The sequence below is a fragment of the Diabrotica undecimpunctata genome, chromosome 5 (genome assembly GCF_040954645.1).
Source record: "Diabrotica undecimpunctata isolate CICGRU chromosome 5, icDiaUnde3, whole genome shotgun sequence".
Classification (NCBI taxonomy): Eukaryota; Metazoa; Arthropoda; class Insecta; order Coleoptera; family Chrysomelidae; genus Diabrotica; species Diabrotica undecimpunctata.
The window spans coordinates 152,823,906-152,849,185 of NC_092807.1; the positions used below are offsets into that span (position 1 = coordinate 152,823,906).

Genomic DNA, 25,280 nt, shown 5'->3' on the forward strand with positions numbered 1-25,280 from the left:
AGGTACCCAAATTAACATAGTAGATAGCAACTGGATTTAACGACAAGCAATACACAGGAGCAGTCTTCCTGGATCTAAGCAAAGTCTTCGAGAAAGTCCGGCATAAAGGGTTGATATACAAAATGAGAGGATAATGCTACAGGAAGCGCTCCTATCACCCCTGTTGTACTCAATATTTACCGCAGACGTTCCCATAACACCAGAACCACTATTAAGCCTTTATGCCGACGACACTGACACGTTGGACGAAATCGAGGAATGAAGTATCAGACGTAAACTCGCAATAAACTCCGACAAAACGCAAGGGGTGCTACTCAAAAAGAGATTTCAGCAGCCACAGGAACAACTTACTGTACAGAATACTCCTATCGAGTGAAAAAATAAGACAACCTACCTAGGAGTCATCACGGATAAAGAACTTACATTCAAAAAGCACGTAGATTCCACAGTACAAAAAGCCAACATGGCTAAAGCATCCATCAGATGTAGAAAAAGCAAACTGAGGACTAAAACCAAAATAAGATTAATAAACAGTATCATTTTACCGATACTTACATATGCATCTCCCGCGTGGGGACACACCTGTAACACTACAAAGAAGAGAATTCAAGCAGTTCACAACAGCTGCTCAAGAGAAGCTATCAACATACTAAGATATGTAGCAAAACGCTTCATATTCAGGGAACTACAACAGATCAGGGTGACGTAAATAATGAAGGATAGAGCCGGGATAAAATTCACAGAACTGGAAAACCATCCTAGTCCCATACTGTGAGAGATCATGAGATACGACGCTTTCAACCGATCGAAACATAAAATGCCTAAACAACAAATAGGTAGCGAAATACATAAAGAAACCAAATAAAAGTGAAGTCAAATAAAATAAAAAGTAGTGAGAGAAAACAAAATAAATACGGGAGAAAAAATCAAAGAAGGAAACAAACAAAATCACCAGAGATAAAACAAAAATCCCAGAGAGAGAAATAAACAAACCTACAGACGATAGTTCGTAGCTCTAATTATTCGAGAAACAACAACAGGACGTTTTATATAGACATACTACAAAAAAATTAACATGCAATATAAAAAACGGCCTAGACCAACAAAAAAAATTTAAAAAGCGCTGATAAAACCCCGCGAAAGCAAAACAAAACAAAAAACAAACAACCCGGGCACGTAGGTCCCAAGAACTTAAGCACTTGAGCATTTGGGTACCGGAGGGGAGGCTTTAGGCCAAGCAAGCCATTTTATATTAGCGGACAAGTCACTAGAGAATTACAGGAATAAAGCTCGTCACGCTGTCCTGAATTTGATTCGGTTAGGAAACCATGTTTGAGTTCTTTTACCCCGGACTCCCACATAAAGAGCATTTGGCTGATAGTTTTGCCCCTATCGCGCATCAGAGTGCTATAGAGGGCAATGGAAGGGAATGAAAGGGATGGTCTGGAGCATTGGAGCGTGGTGGAGTCACTCCTGGTTTTACTCGAGTTAATACACCTCGCTCCAATGAATTGTTACACCCAAACTTAATTCCTATGGGTGAACATGTCTCACAGACTCGGTTTAATTACTGAGGTACCTACTTCTTCTGAGGGAATATTTTTGAGGTACTTCTTCAACGTCAAAGAGTTGAGGTTTTATACGTGATGCTCTTATAGCATCGAATCAATCACTTGGGTGTTCTGTTTTTGTTTTTTGTATGTTTTAACTTATTGTGGCTTTTTAGCCAAAATTAGTAAAGCTTAAATGATTTTTTGTACTTAAACTGTTGCATTGTTGTTGTTGCATTTTTAATAAGACATATAGTTTTACACACACTATGTTAAAAGTGTTCTTCGTCTGTGTTTAGTAAAGTATCAGATTTTAATAATTTAAAGCAATTTATTTATTTTTACGCACAACAGGCCGTTAAGGCCTAGGGCATTTTTTTTAAAACATAATCCTAATATTAACTAATTACAATTACTTTAAACAAAACTTTAACTTAAATATGTATATACAACATTCTTAACTGCTGTGAAGGACCTGGCGGACAATATTTCTCCATTGTTCTTTTCTCGTCCCTCACCTTCACGTGTTTAAGGTCTTCCTTCACTTTACTAATTCACCTCGTTCTAAGTATATCTCTTCTTTTGGAGCCGATTAGTTTTCTGGTTATTACTAGTTTACGCATTCTGTTTGCTGCCATTCTTTTCACATGTCCCAATCATCTGATTCTTTGTGACTTGACGAACTTAGTAATGGTAGATTCTTTGTATAAAGCCATTAATTCATTGTTGTTTCGTCTCTCCCAACCATCTTCTGTCTTCCGTCGTCCGAATATGCGTCTCAATATTTTCCTTTCCCATCTTTCCAGAGTATCCTCTTCCTTCTTATTTAATGTCCATGTCTCACCGGCATATGTAACTGTGGGTCGAATTACTGTTTTATATATTCTGAGTTTACCTTGTCTAGAAACGTATTTTGAGTTCAGTAGGGCTCTTAAACTACCTAATTTTTTATTCCCTTTTGCTATTCTGGCTTCGAGCTCCCATTTTTTTTTCCGTTTTCATCGAAAACTACACCCAGATATTCAAATTTGTCCACCCTTTAAAACTATAGCTTTTACCACTTACAGACCTCACACTTAAGTCTTCTTTTTCCCTTCTGTCCCTCCCATGATCATATATTTGGTTTTGTCTTCATCGTCAGCAAATGCCAAGCACTGGTGCTCATTTTTCATTATCGTTTCTTCCACCGTCATGCTGCATTTTCTGATTACAGTTTCTAACACTAAGTTGAATAATGTAGTGGATAAAGGATCTTCCTATCTCAAGCCTTTTGCAACCGTAAATTGATCTGATATGTGACTCTGCCAAGCAATTTCACACGTAAAGTTATTTAGTGTCATTTTAACTAGCCGGATCAGTTTCTTTGGTATACCCAAATGTTCCATTGCTCGATACATTTTGACTCTTTCAACTCTATCATATGCTTGTCTAAAATCCACAAATAAAACATGCAGGGGAACTTTACCTTTATAACAAGTCGTTTGTATCTCCTTTAATGAGAAGATTTGGTCTACAGTAGATCTATCCTTTCTAAAGCCGGTCTGATACTCATGTAGGATGTTTAGTTTATTTCTCAATATTTTTGCCAAGATTTTGTATACCGTGTCTAGTAAGGCTATACCTCTATAGTTGTCACACTTCAGTTTGTCTCCTTTTTTATGCAGAGGGCATATGCGAGCCTCATATTTCCTTTTTCCATACTTGCACTAGTAGCTGGTAATTTAAAGCAATTACCATTTTTTAATATCACAATGATTGACAGGTAATAATCTGGTATATTTATGGCCCTTTCATCATTTTAACCAAAAAGTGAAAATACCGGTTAGGTATTTCCATCAAAGTAATTGTTTTAGGTTTTACAACAATTTTCTTGTTTCGCTTTGAATACGGTTGACAGCGAAATGACTCATTATTTTTTTATGAAAAATTTTAACGAAAAAGGACCAACAGGAATTAAAATATGAAAAGCAAATTTATTAATATTTAATTAGCTTTTAAATCACAGTTGGGCGTTAAAAATATTATTAACCTTAATACAAACAAGACCTTTTAAAATTACATAATATAAAAAGCTGATTTTTGGGAACAAAAAATAGTTGTAATCGATCTTTTATATTTTAACAGTTGAATAATTTGCAGTAGGAATGTGTTAGAACCTTTTTGTATGTTTTATTATTTGAACCGAGATCTCTAAGATATTATCAACAATTTCATTATATGTAAAGAATCCACCTAATATTAAAAAAACTAAATTTGTTTCAAGAACATTTGCAGCTTTATTGACTGCGGCTCTAAATAATGATATAGCCGGTTTTCCATCCTATTCTCTTAGATTTTTCAGCCATGATGTTCTTCTTTTACCAGGACTACGTTTACCTTGGATCTTTCCCTAAATGATCAGATGTAATAGTTCATATTTTTCTTCAGGGTGGCTTATAATGTGGTATTCCAGCTTGCGTCTATTTACCATATTGACCAGTTGTGTTGTTTAGTTCAGCCGTCTAAGAACCTCCTCATTTCTAACTCTTTCGATCCAGCTTATTCTTTGTAGTTGTCTATATACCCACATCTCAAAAGCTTCCAAGTGTTTAAGCATAGCCTGACTTAGAGTCCACGCTTCCACTCTATACAGTATCACAGAAAGATATAGTAATTGTATTCAAACGCGAAGGTCAATACTAAGACCCTTTGAATTACAAGTACCCCCTCGAAAACTTTAAATAACAAAGGGGGTGGTATGGCATCTTGTTAGAAAGGGATTTTAGTTTAGCCATTTAAAGATTTTTAAGTTTGATGCAATCATAACTGAGAAAATTGATTTTTATTATGTAAACTTTTGATGCTGTCTCTATCACAAAACTTTAGGTTATATGAAGATAATAATCTCACATAATATTTAAAATGTATTTTTTAATATCCTTTATAATTAAATTAAATCTTCAAAATGACCACCAGTCCTGTTTTCAAAAGCTTTCGTTCATATCGGAATATTATTGTTAATAATGTTCTACAAATTCTTTTTTTAAACTTCCCTGTATTTATTTCCCTTTTGTCGCATTTAGTTTGATCCATCTGATTACAATAATTATATGGCCTGTTTCTACTGGTTTTCGTCTGTTTAACAAGAATCCTTGTTCTTAAAAGGCGATGATCGCTGCCAGTTGTGAATCAATTGAGAGCAGTTATATCTTCAGAAATATCTTTGTTCATACACAAGAAGTAATCAATCTTGTTTTTCGTCTTTTTATTGGGAGATATCCATGTCCATTTTGTGTTTGCTGGTTTCTTGAGTATGTGTTCATGGCACATAAATTTTGTTGTTCTAAGAAGTTATATAATTTTTTTCCTCTTTCCTTTCGTCTGCCATAACCATGCATCCCTATCTTAGATAGTCAGTATTTTCTTCTTTTTTACCTAATTTTGCGTTTAAATCTCCCATAATGATGGTACACTTTGTATCATAATATATTATTTGTATTTATTCCTCACCCACTTGGAAGTACTTTGTAGTGTAAATTCACTTCTTTTGTTTTTATCCCTTGTTAATTTTATTCGTCATGACATTCTATCTAGAAAAGTTTTTAAATTACTAAAAAAATCAGCTCTAATGAAATACGTTTCAAATTATATTCCGTTCACGTGTTTTTGCGAAACCCAATCAAAATCAATTTACAGCTTCGAACCTGGTTTTTTGTACTTGGCTCGTTATCTCTATTCAAAAGCTCGTTGGAGCTTTCGTCGTTCATGTCTCTATATCTGTATTTCTATAGAATGATAGTTCGGGGTGATTCAATAATTACTTTATTAATTACTGAGAAATGCTGACAAACAGTAAGAAATGTTATAGTTAACGTACTGAAATACTCAGAAAATATAAATAAGAAGGTAAAAATAACCAGATAATATGTATTAAGAAAAGCATAAAGTATAAATACGCCGGTAAATGTTGGTCCATAATAGGGGTTTTAGTAGTTTTCATCAATAATACGCATAGAGATGCTTGTAGAAATCAGTACGAATATTCGAGACACTATTATAATTTAAATATAAAGTTTCCATCAATCCCATATCTATAATGTAAAAATGAATCGCAAAATGTGTTGGTAAGCGCATAACTCAACAACGCATGGACCAATCTTAACAATCCTTTATCAAATGTTCCTTGAAGTCTAAGGATGGTTTTTACGGCAAGAAAAATTCGAATAATTTCCGGGAAAACCGTAAAACAACCCTTTTCTTTTTCCCATACAAATATTTTCTAACTAAATGTAGAGTCAATTTGAACTTTATTGCTATTCAATAAAGTTTATATTAAATTGCAAGCATCCACTGTTGTCCAAACAATGTAGGTGTGCTCCTTTTAAAAAATTCTACAGGGGATTGCAAAAATAAGACGAAAAAACAACTTTATTTTTACACTTCGTATATGGGTAAAACATTCACATTTCCCAGACAAAAATTTATACAGTTATTCCTTAGAAATGGATCTGCAATGATCTTTTTTCCATAAATAAATAAAATCTTTTATAAATAAATTAATAAAAATAAAATTTTTCCATAAATCTTTTTCCCATACAAATATTTTCTAACTAAATGTAGAGTCAATTTGAACTTTTTTGCTATTCAATCAAGTTTATATTAAATTACTAGCAGATCCGACAGACTTCGTTCTGTCAAATAGATTTGGAATGTGGCAGTTTATTTCTTTAATTCTCCTGAACAGAACCGTCACCATAATGATAGGGCGGTGTGTGAAGGTCAGCTCGGGTGACCTAAGTATCTTCGCTTCCACGAATTTTGGCCACCCTTTTGGACCCACTAAAAATCCCGACTGGGATGTCTGCCAGAGGGCTTCAAACTAAGAGGGGAACTTAAAGTTTAAATCTGATTGAAATATAATCTAAAGGGATAGTGGGAACCTTCAATGACAAAAGATAGAGATATTAAATTATTTTTATTATTATTATTATTATTAACATAGGGTTAATAACCGATGTAATAAAGAATAATGAAATAAAACGTATACAAGTATTTTCAGTAATTGCTTTATTGTAAATCAAGTGAATCATAATTATTAACAAAAATCTGTTTTATTTTTATTATAGTGCTTTATGATATACAATGTTTTTGTTTGATTACCTGGTGAATATACAAACAAATCTGATGGTTTGCCAACACGGGAACAGGTAAGATCTACGGAGCAATCTTAACCCATTTGGTGGTGTAATGATTTTATTAGCAGGAGATTATCGTCAAACATTGCCAGTGATTCCACGATCAACGCCAGCTGATGAACTCAATGCATGTTTAAAGTCCTCCAATTTGTGGAAACATGTCAAGGTATTACACTTAAGCATAAATATGCGTGTCGAGTTGCAAAATAACCAATCTGGAGACATATTCTCTAAACAACTCATTGACATTGGTAATGGCAAATTTCCTATAGACACCTTGACGGTTGCATTAAGTTTCCTCAAAGTTTTTGTCAGTTAGCTGTCATCAAAAGATGAACTCATTCAAAAGGTGTTTCCAGATGTAGCCCAAATTACAGAAACCATGATCGGTCGAGCGAACGTGCTATATTGGCTGCTAAAAACATAGATGTAAATGAATTAAATTTCAAAATTCAAGAACAAATTGCAGGCGAATTGAGGATATTGACAATCAGAACACCAGAGATATTAAAATAGAGAAAAGAGTCCTCCCGGTTTGCGTGTTCTCTTTACTACTCTCGGAGTCAATAGAAGATACATCTATTAATGGATAAGTTTTGAATAACTTGCGTTTTGCAGACGAAACAATAATAAATAAACAATTATAAATTTTGTAAAAGATAAAAATAAAAAATCAAAAACTTAGTTTTCTGAATTGTCCACAAAAATTTTGAGGTTATCTATGTGAAAAAAGTGTAAATAGAAAAGTTGTAGATCTTTTTGTTACCTACAACTTTGCTATTCAACTAGTATTCAACAATGCTAGTTTTGCCGAAAATCGCGATAAACCGATTTTTACCCTTAAAAACTCACCCCTCCCACTTCCCGACCGCGGATGTAGTGGAATTTATTTTTTCTTCCATTTTTAGCATATTCTCTTCCTTTTCCAATAGGTTTCATTCTACTATAATTATTTTTGGTTTCAAAAATTACCTTTTACCTTTTTTAAAGGCTTCGACACTGGTCTATTAATGTTTCAAAGATCTTATTATTATAGAATGTTAATTTACTTTTTAATTTTATAGTGTAATTATTGTATTTTGTGCACCCGCTAATAACATCCAGTGGTAAATAAAAAAAAAGTGAATATAATATTTTGTTTAATTTTATTATTAAAAATTTATATTATAAAAGTAATTATTTGACTTTTGCATATTTTCCATCTACTACATTTAACTAATATCTTAAACTTAAAGCAATTATAATTTTTACCAAATTTATAGGAAAAATTATAATTTTTCTTTACAATCGTTTCTTTTATAATTCACTTACACGTCCTTGAATACGAAATTTTTGTTTCAGGCCTCAAAACCATCATCAATGCGCTGTTGCACTCTTTTAAGCAGTTAGCGGAGGTCATGACTCTCACGATCTTTTGTTTGATGGTATTTGCACTATTTGCCTTGCAAGTATATAAAGGAGAGCTCCGCAACAAATGTGTGCTCAAAATGGATGATCACAACGCTTCCTACGAAGTCTGGTTCAAGTAAGTCGATACACGTTTATAGATTTTAACGAGCCAAATTGTTCGGATTACTTTTTGTCTGGGGTTGTAAAGAGGTTTTGTTTTAAGCTAAGAAGCTCAATATTGGCACTTAACGGGAAAAGAGTGTGTTTGAGTAAATAAAAGCGCAATGGTGCGTTTGCTACATTCTTTGTGTAGGTAAAATTATACTAAAATGTCGCTGTTTTAAAAAACATATTGTTATGGTACAGTTTTGCACTAAAACACAGCCAAAAGTAGTTATAAAAAAAGGTACAGTAAAACCTCGATATAACGGACTACTTGGGGGGACGGGGTGTCCGTTAAAGGCGAAAGTCCGTTATATAAAAATATGTTTAAAATAAATCGAAAAAACTTTTTTTTAAATATGTACGTATTTAGATGTATATAAAAAATTCAAAATACAAACAAAATTCTATTTAATTGACTTCGGACATTCGTCGTGAAGTGACGTTGCTGTTGATATCGACGCGCTTGCTGTCGGTAATCCAGTTTTGAAAAAGAAACCAGGTTTCGTTTGCACTTTCGATGTTTGCTGTTTTTTTATGATTAACTTTCTAAAATTACGAAAATGCGTAGAACACAGTTGAAGTTCTTTATCTGATGAATAATCAATAACTGTTAATAGATCGTCGAGATGCGATCTTACCTCTGATAACTTCATTTTTAGTAGTCTTGTTTTGTCACCTTCTTCGGTATCATCACTTCTATCCTCATTTTTTAGGTTCATAACTTCATCTGCTATTTTACTTTCAGTCATGGTGTTATACCTTCCTCAGCTATATGTTCTCCGGCATTATTATGTATTGTCCTACAGATATCAGTAACTTCCAACCCTGCTAAATCTGTGTATGCATCTAGGCCATCAAGCAAATCCTTCCAACCATGTTTCATTGTTTGCTCTTTCACCTCCTCCCATGCTGCAGCAAAATTAAAAATTGTTGACTTTAAATTGTAATTTGCAAGGTACGCTGCCCTCTTTTATCTTCTATATTATTTCCATCAATCAATACAACTATTACATCCTCTAAAAACTTTCTGCGATATATTCGTTTGGTTGCCACAATTATTCCCTGATCCATTTGTTGAATAAGCAATGTTGTATTTTTTGACAAAAACATACAGCTAAAGTTGCTAGGTTTACGAGATTTGCCAACCATTACAGGAGTCAATCTATGCGATCCATCGGCGTTGGCCCCAAAAAAGATGAACGGACGAAGTCAAAAAGGATTTTAAAACCATGAACATCAGGCAATGGAGCAGGCTGATGAACTTGTTAAGCAGTGAATTTGTCTAACGGTATTTCTAGTTATATGGATATTCTAAAAATAATTGCTACTTCTACAATCTATTGTATTTAATGAATTAATTTTTTTAATAAAAACAAAGGTTTAATGATTTTTTGTATTTATTTTAGGGTTCTTTAAACTTAAAAAAATGCATTTTATTCTTTTCAAGATAACGGATATCTCTACAGGTTATGATTACCATTGGTAACCACTAGGCACTAAACCCAAAAAGAGAAAAAAACATCTTTCTTTGTTTAGGCATCCCCACGTTACACGCTACACATTTCCAAAGGGTGTGATGAACACCGTTTTTGTTGCTACAAAATGCGCAATATAGAGCTGCAACGTTGTGGAAAATGCGCAGCTTTAACGTATTTCTTAAGGAACAATCCTTTTAAACTTATTTATTTCTTTTGGAAATAAGTTTCGACCATGTTCACGTGGTGAAGTTGCACCAATCAAACCTTTAGCGATACACATCTCAAATTCCTTTAAACTGATGAATTTTGGCAATTTGCTTCTTTTACATAAAAAATATGGGCATTAGTAAGGCAGGCATCCACAAAATAGAGTACTATTCGATGCCACTACTTGTGTGACTAACGGTCAATTTCGTATCAAATTTATCGACATAACCCATATGGTCATTGTAATTATTTATCATTCTTGGAGAGCTCACTTCTACTATAGACCAATATTTTCTTCGTGAGAAGCCATTTTTTTGATTGCAGGGTTTTCAAAATTTGACAAAAATACAACACTTTCACGGTCCATCCATTTCAGTGTTGCAAGTCCTTCATTTGATACTCTCCAACCAGAGTCACCTCTTTGCATATTTTTATTAGTTTGGAGATCAGAAAAATTTTTTCTGTTCTTGCGGATCGTCCCGGAGACATAAATTTTCTTATAAAACAAATATTTTTGCAATTCAGTGGAATTAAAATAATTGTCACAGAAAACAGAAAGTTTTGCCAACTAAATCTTCACAATCTTCAGAGTCAGATCTTCCACAACCCACTTACCCAATTTGTTTTATTTTCTTGGTGTATATTAGAAACTTGTTCATGTAACCAGCAGAGTCTACCTTTAAATAGACTTTATATCCTATTTTTGTAGGCTTATTCGGCATATATTGTCGAATGCCGCTTCGTCCTGTAAAAAACGTCAGAGTTTACGTTACCTATATCTGAACTCATACGCGCAAAACGTACCTCTAAATTTTATCATGGACTCATCCACATATTGATATTTACTTAGTTTCATGAAAGAAATAAACGTTTCTGCAAGCTTATCCAGAGTGGTCGAATTTTGTAAAGTTTATCGTAGTTTTGTACATTTTTTTTCAGTTTAACGGAATTATCATTGAGATGAATGTTACTATAAAGCCAGATAAATCGGTTTCTGAAAGTAGCAATACTGATAAAAAAATCTCTCATTTCTTTTTTGGAAGACCAATAGTCTCTGAAACTTTGCATTTTGTTCAGACTCATAAGCAAATTGACCCCCAAGCATATTTTTATTTCTTCACAGGTTATTGAAACAAAATTATTAATACCACCATTTTTTTGTATAACATACAAATTAGTTTGGAAAATAATGTGTTTAATAAGCTTCTCAGAAAATAAGTGTAGGAACATATCTGTAGGACTTTCAATGGTCTCGGAAACATTTGATTCAGTTTCTATCGAAACTACTTGATTTAATTCACGTGTGAAACGTCAAATATCCACTTTATTATCTATTGTTGGAGTCTACTTTGACTTTGACTTTAAGTTAGTAGCAAGTCGTCAATACTTTACCCATCTTTGTCTTGCTGAGGAACAATATTTTCTGTGTCCGGATTACTGTTTTCTAAAACTTCCAGCTTATCCCTCTTCATATTCTCCAAATCTGAGGTCATCGATTCAGCATCACTTGGTATTTCTTTCAATAATGCCTCAAAGTGAAGTGGATTCATATTAGGCGAGCGGTTTACCCCTCAAAAGACGCTTAGAAACAGAATATACCGACTAAAATTCTTTTTGCATTTCTAATGCACCAAACCTTTTTTATTCGATTCTATATAACAAATAACTTATACAAAAAAGCAATTTAACCGAATTGCTTCGGAATCATTTTTTTAGGTGTATCTCATCAAAATAAACACTTTTTCTCTCTTGATAATTTTTCGAAAAATGCTTCCTTTTCGAGTTATTTGCATTTTTTTGTTGAAAAAATGCCTTAATTAGTGATTTTTGTGATTTTTTTTTCTAAAAAACTACTAAATGAATTGCAATTCTACAAATAGCTTTATAATCTTTAAACCGTCGAGTACAAGGTAAAATATTTTGACAAGGATAATTTTTTTCTATCTTGCTAAAAACGTGGACCCAAATATTTCGAATATGCCTTTCGAGCAGTCTACCGCTAAGTGTGTACAGCGGTTGCGGCGATACAGGCGTGCGGCGCGTAGAAATATTTGTTTAATTTTAAAAAATTAATTCAATACAAATATTACGTACAATTTATTGAAAAAAAAGATATTTCTAATTATTTTTATATAGACATATTATAATTAAAACAATTAAAATTAATTTTTTACATTAAGCAATATATAATTAATTTTCATCGAAAAATATAATCAAATTAAAATATAATATTAATTATACATCGTTTTCATTGTCAATAATTTAAAAATTTTCGTCAACAGCAACAGGATTTCCATCTAATAAGCTGATTTCATTGTCTTCAATACAGTCGCCTTTAACATTTTTACAATTCTCTGGTGTACATGCACATACTGCGCAGCATTCTAAATTATAAGAAATACAATTACAATTTTTCGTAGAACATTTTCCGGTACATGAGCAGAAATACTTTTGTAAAATATCTAAACTAGTTTCGCCTTCAAAATAATTAAAATCGAAACAATTATTTTCCAATGTCCAACCATGGGTTAATGGATCAAGAGATGAAATAATATTGTTTTTTGCTTGAATCCATTCATTTATTTGCCACTTTGCTCTTAAGTAATGTTGTAATAATGCTGGTTTCGAAGGTGGTAATTTTTCATTAGATGCATTTTTTTTAATGCAATATTATATCTTAATTCATTTATGGATTTATGATATTTTTTAAACTTATTTTGAGGGTCATACAGTTTAGATAAAAATAGAGTCAAAACTGTAAGTCCTTCATCTAAAGGTAAAGTAGGCAAATTTCTTAATTTTTCCAATTAACTATCAGTTAATTTCTGCAAAGCTTTATAAGCCTTCTTTTTTCCCATATCATAAAATGAACTTGTGGTATCACAACCTGTTATAGAATGCATTATTAGGATACTGTTGCACATTATTGTTCCAATTTCTTTTGCAATTTGATGTACAGGTATATATCGAGAACGATCCACATTTTTTACAATATTTCCTGTGTGAAACCATAAAAGTGGTTCACTTGTGAAATCATGATAATGAGATAAAAGTAAAATAAATATATCTGTGTCTGGAGATTTAACAATAATTTGAATTTTTTATCCAAATGCTGCTGTTTCAATTTAAAAGCGTGAAAAATAACCCTAGTATCTGCTTCTAAGTGATTACATTCTAAATTTGAATCATAATACTGATTATTTTCTATCACATATGCTTTACTTCGAGGTTCGAAAGCACCAGAAATAATCAACTTTTTATTGCTTTCTATTGGTAAATGAATATTTTTTTTAATATAATTTCCAATGAATTCAACTAAATTCGATTTACTATAACACGCTTAGCGGGATACTCTCGAAAGGCATATTCGAAATATTTGGGTCCACGTTTTTAGCGAGATAGAAACCATTTATCATTGTCAAAATATTCTAACTTGTACTCGACGGTTTAAAGATTATAAAGCAATTTGTAGAATTGCAATTCATTTGGTAGTTTTTTAGAAAAAAAATCCCAAAAATCACTAATTAAGGCATTTTTTCAACAAAAAATGCAAATAATTCGAAAAGGAAGCATTTTTCGAAAAATTATCAAGAAAGAAAAAGTGTTTATTTTGATGAGATACACCTAAAAAAAATTTATTCCGAAACAATTCGGTGAAATTGCTTTTTAGTATAAGTTATTTGTTAATAACAATTGCCGGCCCACTTGTAAAAATTAAAAAAAAATACATTTCATCTTGGAAAAATATATAGAATCGAATAAAAAAGGTTTGGTGCATTAGAAATGCAAAAAGAATTTTAGTCGGTTGATGCTCTGCTTATAGGGGTAAATCGCTCGCCTATATCTCTAAGTCTCTTACGGACCAGTGTGTCTTTGGTTCTAGAAAAAAATTGTGCCTAGTGGTTACCAACCAAAACCGGCAATAAAACGTGCAGTTAAAAGTCACTTTACTTTCAGATACACTTTTTATTATTATTTACGTTATTACATTTTCTAAACAATATACTACTCACCTGACATTTCTGAGACAATTTTTGTAAGAAAAATCACTCGAAATAAATAAATACACAAAGCAAGACACATAATAATAAGTCGCTCTCAATGTACCATTCATGTAAATAGGACGATAATAACTTTTTATCCGGGATATATACGAGTAAATCGCTACGTACATAGGCAACCAATTATACAGAATGGATTTGGTGACCAGCAGGCACATAAAGAAAGATATTTCAATCTGTGGTTAGCAGCACCAGTCCTCAAAGGGCTAAGAAATGACAGATGTCTATGTCAGATTGAAAAGAAGTATTTCAGCAATATCACAATATGTATCTAATAAAAATTGCCAATACACAGGATTTTACTGGTCGTGACTGTTCTTCTTCAGAGGATAGGAAAAGGATTGACGCATTCGAAATGTGGTGCTGGAGATGAATGCTACGCGTCTCGTGGACGGAGCACAGATCCAATCAGTCGATTCTCGAAGAGCTAAACATTCAGACCAGACTCTCCTCTCAGTGTCTTGCAAATGTTTTAAAGTTTTTTGGCCACATTGCGAGAAGAGACAATGACAACTTAGAAAGATTAATTGTATGCGGAAACGTAGAAGGACGTAGAGGCAGAGGACGCTCACCTATCCGATGGTCAGATCAAGTACAGAAAGCCACTGGAGAGACGTTTTCCGAGTCCATGAGAGCAGCCCAAAATCGCAAGAGATGGAGAGAATTGACAGCCCGCATTGTAGGAAATCACGATCCTCAGCAATGAGGAAACGACAAGAGAGAGACTGTTCTTAGTAGAACTAATCTTTTTATATAAAATAAACCACTTTAAAGAACAAAATTGTATAAATATATGAGTTTCAAATATTAAGAATATGGACACTATCGATAATATCATTAATAGTTATTTAAAGAAAAAGATAGTTTTTTTATTTTACTGATTAATCGTTTTCTCCTAATTAAAGAGCCTATAGTGGTCGAGTTTAATTACTACTGAATTTAGACAACTGTTCATGTTAATGAAAAGCAACATCAATATTTCGTAAAACAACACGACAATGTTTCTAACAAACAAATTCATTAACTGGAATAGAGTTAGCAAACTATGCTATTCACAACAAAGGCCAATTGTGCTCTGGTAAACAAAATAGAAATAGGAAATTCTGTTTAGCAATTGGCGAAATGACATTGAATATAATAAATAATTGCATTTAACTCCAAAAACTCTTTTTTACATGGTAATAGTATAAGAATGCTAAAATGAAAACAAATTCTCAGTTATCGCTTTCTGTCGCTTGTATTCGTCTTATGGTACTGTCTTCTATTGGTTGGCAACAATTCTAGCAAGGTAATAATATATGTATATCTTGTGCAACTCAAAACAATGAATATTAGTCCAAGTCAGTCTAGTCTCTTAGGCGTCGTTTTATAGGTAAACTATGCATTAAAATATGCATTAAAATAGAAAATAACTCTCTGAAAAAGAAAACGACTGATGTACACAAAGTGTAATCTATTTATTTTATTTGTAACAAAAAATTTTGTTTTATTTGACAAATTTTTCATTTAAATCAGAAATAAAACGAATACTTCAGTTAGACAAATAAAAACACTGGCAGAACTTCTCAAACAGATGAAATACGACTTTTATGGAACACAAAAAGAAATGTGGAGAATTATCAGAGGACAAAGAAAAGAAATAAAAGAACTAACAAAAACGAAACACATTCAGAAGGAAATATGCTATGTGCAGGCTACTTTCAATCCATATTTGCTAAAGGTGACGATAATGAACCCCCAACACCAGAGGTAAAGACAAACGAAGAAATATATATTGAGGAGGAAGAGCTAAAGGAAGCATTAGGAATATTAAGAAATAGAAAATCGCCAGGAGAGAACAGAATACCGAACGCACTCCTAAAGTACGTAGGACCAGATCTGGACAAACAACTAGAAAAACTAATCGAGAAGATCATGCACCTACGCTATATTTATATTAAGGCAAGTGCAAGAAAAATCGTTGGAATACAACAATACTACATATTTATCTGTGTTTAGTGGCCATTAATAAGGCATTTGACAAGTCAAATTAAAGGAAATTATCCACTTATTGTACGCAAAAGAGATAACTGTAGGAATAATCAAAGCGATCGAAAATATCCACCATAACAACACAATAAAAGTAAAAGTTGAACAAGAACCAACTGAGTTGAATACAACAGTGAGATTTCCTGGGTCCTCTATTGTTCAACCTTAATATAGATAAAATGGAACTAAAAAAGAATACCAAATGGGACAAAAACAACTTAATATGCTATGCAGACGACGCAATACTACTCTCTCTAAGTGTAGATGATTTAAAACGCACCAATTTAATATAACCGCCAGAAAATTTAGCATGTGCATTTTCCTAAAAAAGACAAAATGCATGGTTATAACAGAAAATTTGCTAACATGTGAATTGGAGCTGGAAGATTAGATAATAGAACAAGTGATGAAGTTTAAATATCTAGTCATCCCATATCTAGCTATGGAAAGCTCGAAACAGAAAGAAGAAGATCAAGTGAATAGAGCAAACACTTATTACGTGCAACTAACTAAATGGCTTAAATGAATTAACAAGTACCAAAAATGTCGATAACCTCTATAAATATTATATTACAATATATGTTCAAAATCATTTTCTTCAATACACATTTGGTATCGTTTTAATAAGGAAAACCGAATGCGCTAAAAAATCATATTTTTCTGACGAAATTGATTTGCAGCTTCAATTATTCTAACCCTCAATTGTTGTTCGTCCTCTATTGTTACAAAATACACTTTCTTTTTCATAAACCCCCAAAAGCAAAAGTCCATGGGGTTAAGACCTGGACTTCTGGGTGGCCAAGAAATACTTGCGTCAGGCCCCATTCCAATAAGTTGACCAGGATACTGCCTGCAAAGGTATTCCTGGACTTCATTACTGTAATGCGGTGGAGTGCCATCTTGTAGAAACCACATATTTTGCCTTATTGCAATATTCACTTCTTCCAAATACTCTTGTAAATCGTTTGCCAAGAACTAAAAATAATTATTACCATTTAAATTGTTGGGAAGAAATACTGGGCCTATTAGATTGTCCTGCCCAAACATTAGGCAGGAATACAATTCCTGCCCAAACATTAACTTTAAACTTTGGTGATGAGTCGTTTTTTTGGTGTGGGGATTTTCGTCGGCCTAAATGTGCTCGTTATGATGGTTTGTTATTTCATTTCTACTGAAGGTAGCCTCGTCGGTAAACAAAATATTTCTAATAAAATTAACATTTCGAGTGTTTTCCATTAACAACCAATCGCAAAATCCAATCCTTTTAAAATAATCTTCAACCAATAACTCTTGAACCGTTGTTAAGTGATAGGGTTGAAGCAGCTGATCCTTCAAACGCCTCCAAACCCTTACGTGAGGAGCATTTACTTGAGCAGCTATTACCCTTGTACTTGTTCCAGGGACTTCTTCAATGATTTCTAAAATGTCTTCATCAGTTGCATCCATTATTGGACGACCACTATTGCCAGCAACTTGCGGTTGGAATGTACCCGTGTCCCGTAAACGACGATCAATGGTCAGAAATAATCGTCTATCGGGTGTATTTCGATTGAAGTATTTTACTGCATAACGCCTTGCAGCTGCTGCACTATTTCCTTGACATTCACCTACGATATTTGCGATAGTTTATTGAAAACATAATTTAATCTGATCCAACTTACCCAAAGTTAAATGCATATCTGCCATTTCCTGAATGTGTAGGTAATTGTAATATCAAAATTTTTAATATTTATCTTAATCACACAATAAATGATAGCTTCAAATTATTGACTATTATTGATGGAACTGTTTGTAATTATTGTATCCGTAGAAACTAATTTTAATTTTCTGGCCAATTAGGAAAAAACTAGTTTTTCGAAAAAGTGATAAGAGGCAACTGCAATTAACATTGTAATTTTATATTGTCATTGTTGTATTTTTTCTTCCTGCAAATAATTGGTTGCAAATTGTGATGGATCCGGTTAATAAAAAAAGCTTTTCGCTTTAATAAACGTTACCTTCTCCTATATATCAATCTTATTGTTAAATTCAAATCAGTGTTTATAAAACGTATAAATTTATTTTATCGACTACATACCTAACATTAAAACTAAGATATCTTATATTATATGTTTGTTTAAAGTTATTGCTCAAACCGTGAAGGCTTACCCAATAATTAGTGCTTAATGTTAGCTTGGTTTAACCCGTATACCGCTTGTTCCCCGTAGACCAGATTTATCAAATGAATGAATACTCCCTTGAGAAATTTCCACATTTGCGGCATGGAATCGTTCAATATAAATTTATTAAAACGTTACTTCCCCGTAACTCTGCAACTTTAAAACGTTTTTGGAAAACTGTAACAGATTCCAGTTTATATGCAACCATCATTAATTCTTAACAAACTTAATAACAAAATATGCAATACATATTGAAACTCCGAGTAATATTTTTTATTTGGATTTAGTGTGCATCTTCAAAGAATTTAAAGTTACGCTGTACAAATTTAAAATTTTATAACTTGTAAAAAACTCATAATGTTGTGAATACTTTTGGATAGTTTTGGATAAATATTCGAATTTTAAATATAATATAAAGATACTGCCTAAAAATTATTCAGTTCTATGCACATACCAGAGACTTCAATAGGTCTCCACGGACTAGGAAACCAAAACGAAACAGGAGGTACACTCTTTTATAACCTACATAAACATGATATAGATGCTATGAACGCCTCTTCATTGTTGAGAACGATAAAAGTACGCAAGACTGCATACCTTGGACACATCTTAAGAAATAATAAATATAGTCTTCTGCAGGTCATCATGCAGGGTAGAGTCGATGGCAAAAAGGGAATAGGTAGAAAGAGGAAGTCATGGCTGCGAAATATTCGAGACTGGACAAACATGACTGTAGACGAATTATTCCACGTTACAAAAGACATAGAAGCTTTTAACAATGTGGTCGCCAACCTCCGTTAATGGGGACGGCATAGGAAGAAGAAGACTTGTCAAATAGAACGCAGTTTGTTGCTTATAATGGTTACAAATCGGAAAAGTACCTAGCTTCTTCAGGGGTTCCACAAGGTTCTAATCAAGGTCCATTATTGTTCTTGTTATTTATTAACGATCTGTATGAATCAATTTTCGCACCATGTTTATGTTATGTCGATGATTTAAAGATTTATTCATTGATAAGCGTCCTTAATGATTGTCATTTTCTGCCGAGTGAACTGAATCGTGTACATGAATAGTATAATGCAAATCATTTGAATCTTAATGCCAATAAGTGCAAAGTAGTTAGTTATTCTAGGAAACAGTCTAATATATACCATCCTTATATTATCGACGGCAATGAACTTGAACGTTTGAATAAAATTAAAGACCTTGGAGTTATATTTGATTATAAACTCACCTTTGTTTAACATGTTAATTTAAAGGTTAAAGAAGCACTTAAATCTTATGGATTTATAATTAGAAATAGTCGAAATCTTACTTATACTAAGGCAATTAAATTACTTTATTACACTTTTGTACGCTGTAAACTGGAATATGCCTCTGTCATTTGGTCACCTTTTTGTGATGTACATATCCAAATTATAGAGAGCAGGTGCAGCGTAAATCTTTAAAATTTTTGTCTTTCAAAATTAACGGCATATATCCCAAGAGGGGCATCAGCAATAGTGAGTTATGTAGTGGTTTGGGCATAGTATCATTAGAATCTAGAATAATTAATGCCTCCCTAATATTCCCGTACAAGCTACTACATAATCTCATTGACTGCTTTGATATTCTTCGACAAATAAATTTTAACGTTCCATCTTATCCAGTGAGAAATTCGATTACGTTCAGAAATACACAAACTAGAACCGTTGGTTATTCAATCAACGCTAGAACTAATCTTATGTTAAATTCTCCTCTATTTCTCATGTGCAACTATTATAATTCCTTAAATGCTTACTGCGATATATTTCACTGCAGTTTAAAGCAGCTTACTAGGATGGCTGAGATCTACCTAGGTGATTGAGTAGTTTCTTTATGTAAAAGTAAAATACTCGAAAAATGTGTAATTTAGTTAGTACCTATGAATTATTAATATTTCATTTAACTTTAGTATTGTATTTTGTCCTATATATGGATTCTGTTGGACAATAAACGCTATTATTATTGTTTATACCTGGTAAATGCTTCATTAAATTGTCTGCTCTTGTACGAACTTATTGCCAAGAAGCTTCCTTTTCTGCTTATGAGATATCTTGTTCACTATCTGTTTTAAAATTTTGTATTTCAACTTCGTATTCTTTAGAATCCGCAGAATTCCAATTCATTATTACTATCAACTTCCTCTAGAATACTTTTGGTCCTCCTTGTAGTGCATTTATTTCTATTTCTAAAAAGTAAAAAAATATTATTTTATTCACTAAAAATACAACGCTAAAAGTTACAATCCTTTACAATGTAGTACAGCCACAAAAAGCTAACATCCGTCTCGAGACCGAAATCTTGTGTAACCAACGAACTACGCATCTACGTTCAACAATATTTTAATACTAACAACGGCACAGTACAGTATATTGCTTAAAAAGAATCAGTACTCAGCTACTCAGTAGGTTCACTCTCGCATTTTCACGGTTCCAATTTTGAATCCACTCCTAGGTCCATGCCGGTCCGTGCGCAATAGATTTGGCGAAAAATGCTGCTGTTGCAAGATTTAAAATATTTCATTAGTTTCAAAGAATATTCCAAAATTATAATAAAATAATTATTATTATAGAAATTCTTCGAAAAGTGGAAAATAAATTTCATAAATGGTAAAATTCTTCACATACCCACTATACACACTTCTAAAGTTTGAAAAATCATATTGCCTAATTGACTTAATCTATTTAAATAATTAAACATAAGTATCTATCGTGTTTGTCAAAGTGAAATAGATTTGTACTAAGTAGTACTTGTAAAGAATTTCTACGTCCTTGGAGATCAATATATCACTGTTCCAGAAATATAAACACATAATTGTAAAATTTTGAAAAATGACTTTATTATGTTGGAGGGGTTAAAACTGCATTTTCTATATATTTTTAAATCATCATAACTGTATTTACGGAGTCATCGGTCATGGCGAAATTCGTAAGTAAAATTACGACGATTTACAAATATGTTGAAAATGCAGTTTTATCCCCCCGACACAATAAAGTCATTTTTCAAAATTTTACAGTTATGTAATTATACTTCCGGAACAGCGATATATGCTATCACTTTTCCATCGTTGTCTGGAAGTGGAATCTGATTTTATCTTTCAAAATTATGATTTGACTGTTACTGTTCCTGTCTGTGAGTATCTTAGCTGGGTGTAACATATGTTCTATTATTTTATATTCTGCAAGAATTTGAGTATCACCTTATTTGCAGAAACTATTTAACAGGCCTCCCAAAACCCAGCTTTGGTTTGATTCGTCATGCTTTAGTCTCAAAAAAAACTTAAGCTATGTAAAAAACATAATTTTCTTGAACCTTTTAAAAAAGAGTATTAAATAGCTGAGAAGATATATCGCCAGGATTCGATAAATTAATTTTGTACTCAGCCTGAAGCCTTTTTTAAGTCAATAAATCAAAATTTGTCTTAAGGAAAATCTATTTTTAACCATAGTGCTCTATCATATCTTGTATGTCGCTATACGTTCATTAATATTGAAGACACTGTGTATCTTCCCTATCTACCCTTTTAGTAGTCGCCTTGTTTATTTTTTCTATCTGAATATATTCGTTATATCCTCCCCTTTAATTTGCTATGTCGCATGTTAGGATTCAATCAGTTGTTTATTTTGTGCTCATCCTGAGGCATTTTTTAAGTAAAAAAATCAAAATTTGTGTTATGGTAAATCTATTTTTATCCGTAGTGCCCTATCTTATCTCGTATGTCGCTATACTTTTATTAATATTGAAAATACTGTGTAGTGCCCTTTCATTTAACGTATTTTTTCTGTCTCTAGGTGGCGTAGTTACCTTACTGGACAAACAGTGTGACATCCTAGCTTTTTATATCGATAGATGCTTCCAATTGTAAATGTATGTAAAAATTTGAGTTTAACTAACTACGTTGTGAATGTAGTGATTCTATAGTGGGATATTTAGGCTATATGAAATTTTTTCATTACATTATTTTGTTATTAATAAGTTGTGATTGTGGAAATATATATATATATATATATATATATATATATATATATATATATATATATACATATATATATATATATATATATATATATATAGTGAGTTTAATATTAATTTTTATAATAATATTAATCTTAGCTCTAAGTTTAATATATATATATATATATATATATATATATATATATATATACATATATATATATATATATATATATATATATATATATATATATATATATTCTATTCTAACTTGTATTCATAGTTCGCTACTTGTGTTTTTATAATCTTGTTTTTATTATAACTGCTATCGTAAAATTGAAATCCTCAAATTTATAATTTATAATTCGAATGTATTATTATTTTTTCATCTATAGAAATTAGTTTCCTCATTAGCTCTTCGTTTTATGAGATTTCTCACCAGTAACAGTGAATACAGCGTGATTTTCTAATGAATACAAAAAATTAAATATTCGATTAATCCAAACTGATGGATTCAACATAGTACATTTTGAAGGACAATCAGTAATCATTATTTGGGAAACTATCGATAATTGTCGAAAACGTTAAATTAAGGAAAGTATTCATTATTCCGAAAATCTCATTAAATTTTAGGTCGCCACAAGTCACACTTTTCCTATTTATTTTCGAGCAGTGTATTAAAAATTATATTGAGCAGTGTAACAAAAACTGGAATTTATCTGCGCGTGGATCTCATGCGCGTGAAAAAAATGGAACATGAAGAACAAAGGACTGGCGGCAGAGTGAACCTACTGATTCTTTTTAAGCAATATACTGTGACAAAGGTTAGGTAAAATATGAATGCATTAGCACTAAAAGGTTAACTTACTAGTTTTATAATTTAATTCTGATTTTAATTTTTACCATTATTTTTCATAGTTTAATCTAATAAATTACGGCACTTCTCGAATACCATTTCCATTACGCCTTGTACTAGATGTCTAAAAACAACATTGTAATCTATCTAAAATAATATAAAATATTTTTTACTTATATGGTCATTTATTATATTTTTAGCTATACACAAGACCCTTCGAATTGGTTGCTGCGCAATTCGACAGGAGAACCGTATCTTTGCGGCAATGTCACCGGATCTCGACACTGTCCTCCGACGCACACATGCCTTTGCACTGGCGGAAATCCCAACCACGGTTACACCAGCTTCGACAATTTCCTGTGGTCGATGCTAACAACGTTTCAGCTCATTACCCTCGACTACTGGGAAAACGTTTACAATATGGTAAGTGATCACACTTCTATGCCAATCACAATGGCAATCTTACGTAACACCTATTATATTTGTGTGGCAGCTATTGTCAAGGGATTTTGATAGGTTTTAACCAAATAAAACCAAGTAATAAAATGAATATATTTAATTATGTACCCTTAGTTTTCCGATATTATCCCTTTATATTTAAAAATGGTGATAATTTTTTAGAAAATTTCTTATAAAAGATTTAGCCTTAGAAATCCAAAAAAGTGGTACAGTAAACACTACTGTAGACTGGCGCGAAGCTTGGTGAGAAGAGCATAAGAATTGCGATAATGTTATCTTTTAATGTTTTAGGAAAAAATTGGAAAAATTAGGAGGTTTTCATTCTCATAAAAAAATTTTCGATAATTATGTAAAAAATTTAACATAACATAAATTAAAAAGATACGGACTACAAGACAATTGCCTAAAATGCAATCCTTGTATTCTTCTAATAAGTTGAAGTATTTATTTTGGAAGAATACACTTGCCATTTTAAATGACACAAGCTTTAATAATCTACTAGATTACAATCACGTGATCTTAAAGGCCAGTTACGAGTACTGCCTTAGTTGACCTATGTATACACAAAATTATCATTAAGAAACCATGAGCCTGTAATGAGACAATGCACCATCGTGCTGAAATTACGTACCAGCAATATTTACATTTTCGTCATGCTCTAGAACTAGCAGCATATTTTCTAAAAATTCCAAGTACAGTTCGCTAGTTAATAGCGCAAATAAAATGTAGGATCCAATTAATTTATTATCAAATACACCACACTATAATTATGTTAATGAAGAACTTGTGCTGAGAATTTGCATTATCTCTTTCTGATATTTTTTTGCATTATTGTTGTCCTCTATTACTGCTAAACGTCTAACTCCATTAGGGGTCATACAAGCTCATACCATGACCTTCACAGGATGCTTCATAGTGACCGTAGTACACTGGGGCAAAAGGTCTTCTCCCTGTCGGCGGCGAACAAACTTCACTTCGTCACTCCAAAGATCGAGATTCTGGTTTCATCACTCCAAATTACCTTACTTTACTGTTCTTCTGTCCACTCTCTGTGTGCCAAAGCCCAATCAATGCGTTTTTGCCTCTGTTTTTGTTTAGGAATGGCTTCTTTCTAGGAGTTCGTGTTCGCAATCCATCTTCACACAACTTTCTTTTGACAGTACGCTCCGATATTTGTAAGCCAGTTGATTTGACAATAGCATTAATTTCTTTTGAAGATCTGCGACGATCTTCTAAATAAAGTCGGCATATTCTACGCTCATAGTATTGGCTAACTTTCGGTTTTTGTGCTTGTTCTTTTTGCTGATTTTATCGTTCCAGTGTTTTGATACAGTGTTTTGATGACGTCTACAAATTTTCATTACACCTGATTTTGTGGCGCCACCACCCAATTTATTTGCTGTTTCTTGATATGTGTAACCTTCTTCTCGAATGATAATTGCACTCTCTTTTCTGGCCACCACTCAACACGTTTTGGGTTTCTCGGTGCCATTTTTGTTGAATCGACACTGATATATTCCTCTCCGATAATTAAACAAACTCACCTTAGTAACAACTACCTGAAGTCGCACAAAAATGTACTAAACGCTTCCAATTGGGTTGTTGACTGACTAGCAAAACCCTGACACAATACAGTATTGCCAACGTTGCCATTTACAAATCTCGAATTTTCGGCGTTTCGCTTGAATCTGTTTCCATATTTTATTAAATAATTATGTATATTATTTAATAAAATAATTAGATAAGTCACTTATCTACATTGTAACGATTTAATTTGCC

The 25,280-nt window shown here is 32.4% G+C and overlaps 1 protein-coding gene across 2 annotated transcripts in view; it reads left to right on the forward strand.

Annotated features, from left to right (window-relative positions):
- LOC140442012 (sodium channel protein 60E-like) overlaps nt 1-25,280 on the forward strand; it is a 285,972-nt gene that overhangs the window by 50,717 nt on the left and 209,975 nt on the right. For both annotated transcript variants that reach the window (XM_072533045.1, XM_072533046.1), the window contains exons 4-5: nt 8,066-8,249; nt 23,243-23,465. In XM_072533045.1, coding sequence (XP_072389146.1) covers nt 8,066-8,249; nt 23,243-23,465 — 407 coding nt within the window. The remainder of the gene's footprint in view (nt 1-8,065; nt 8,250-23,242; nt 23,466-25,280) is intronic.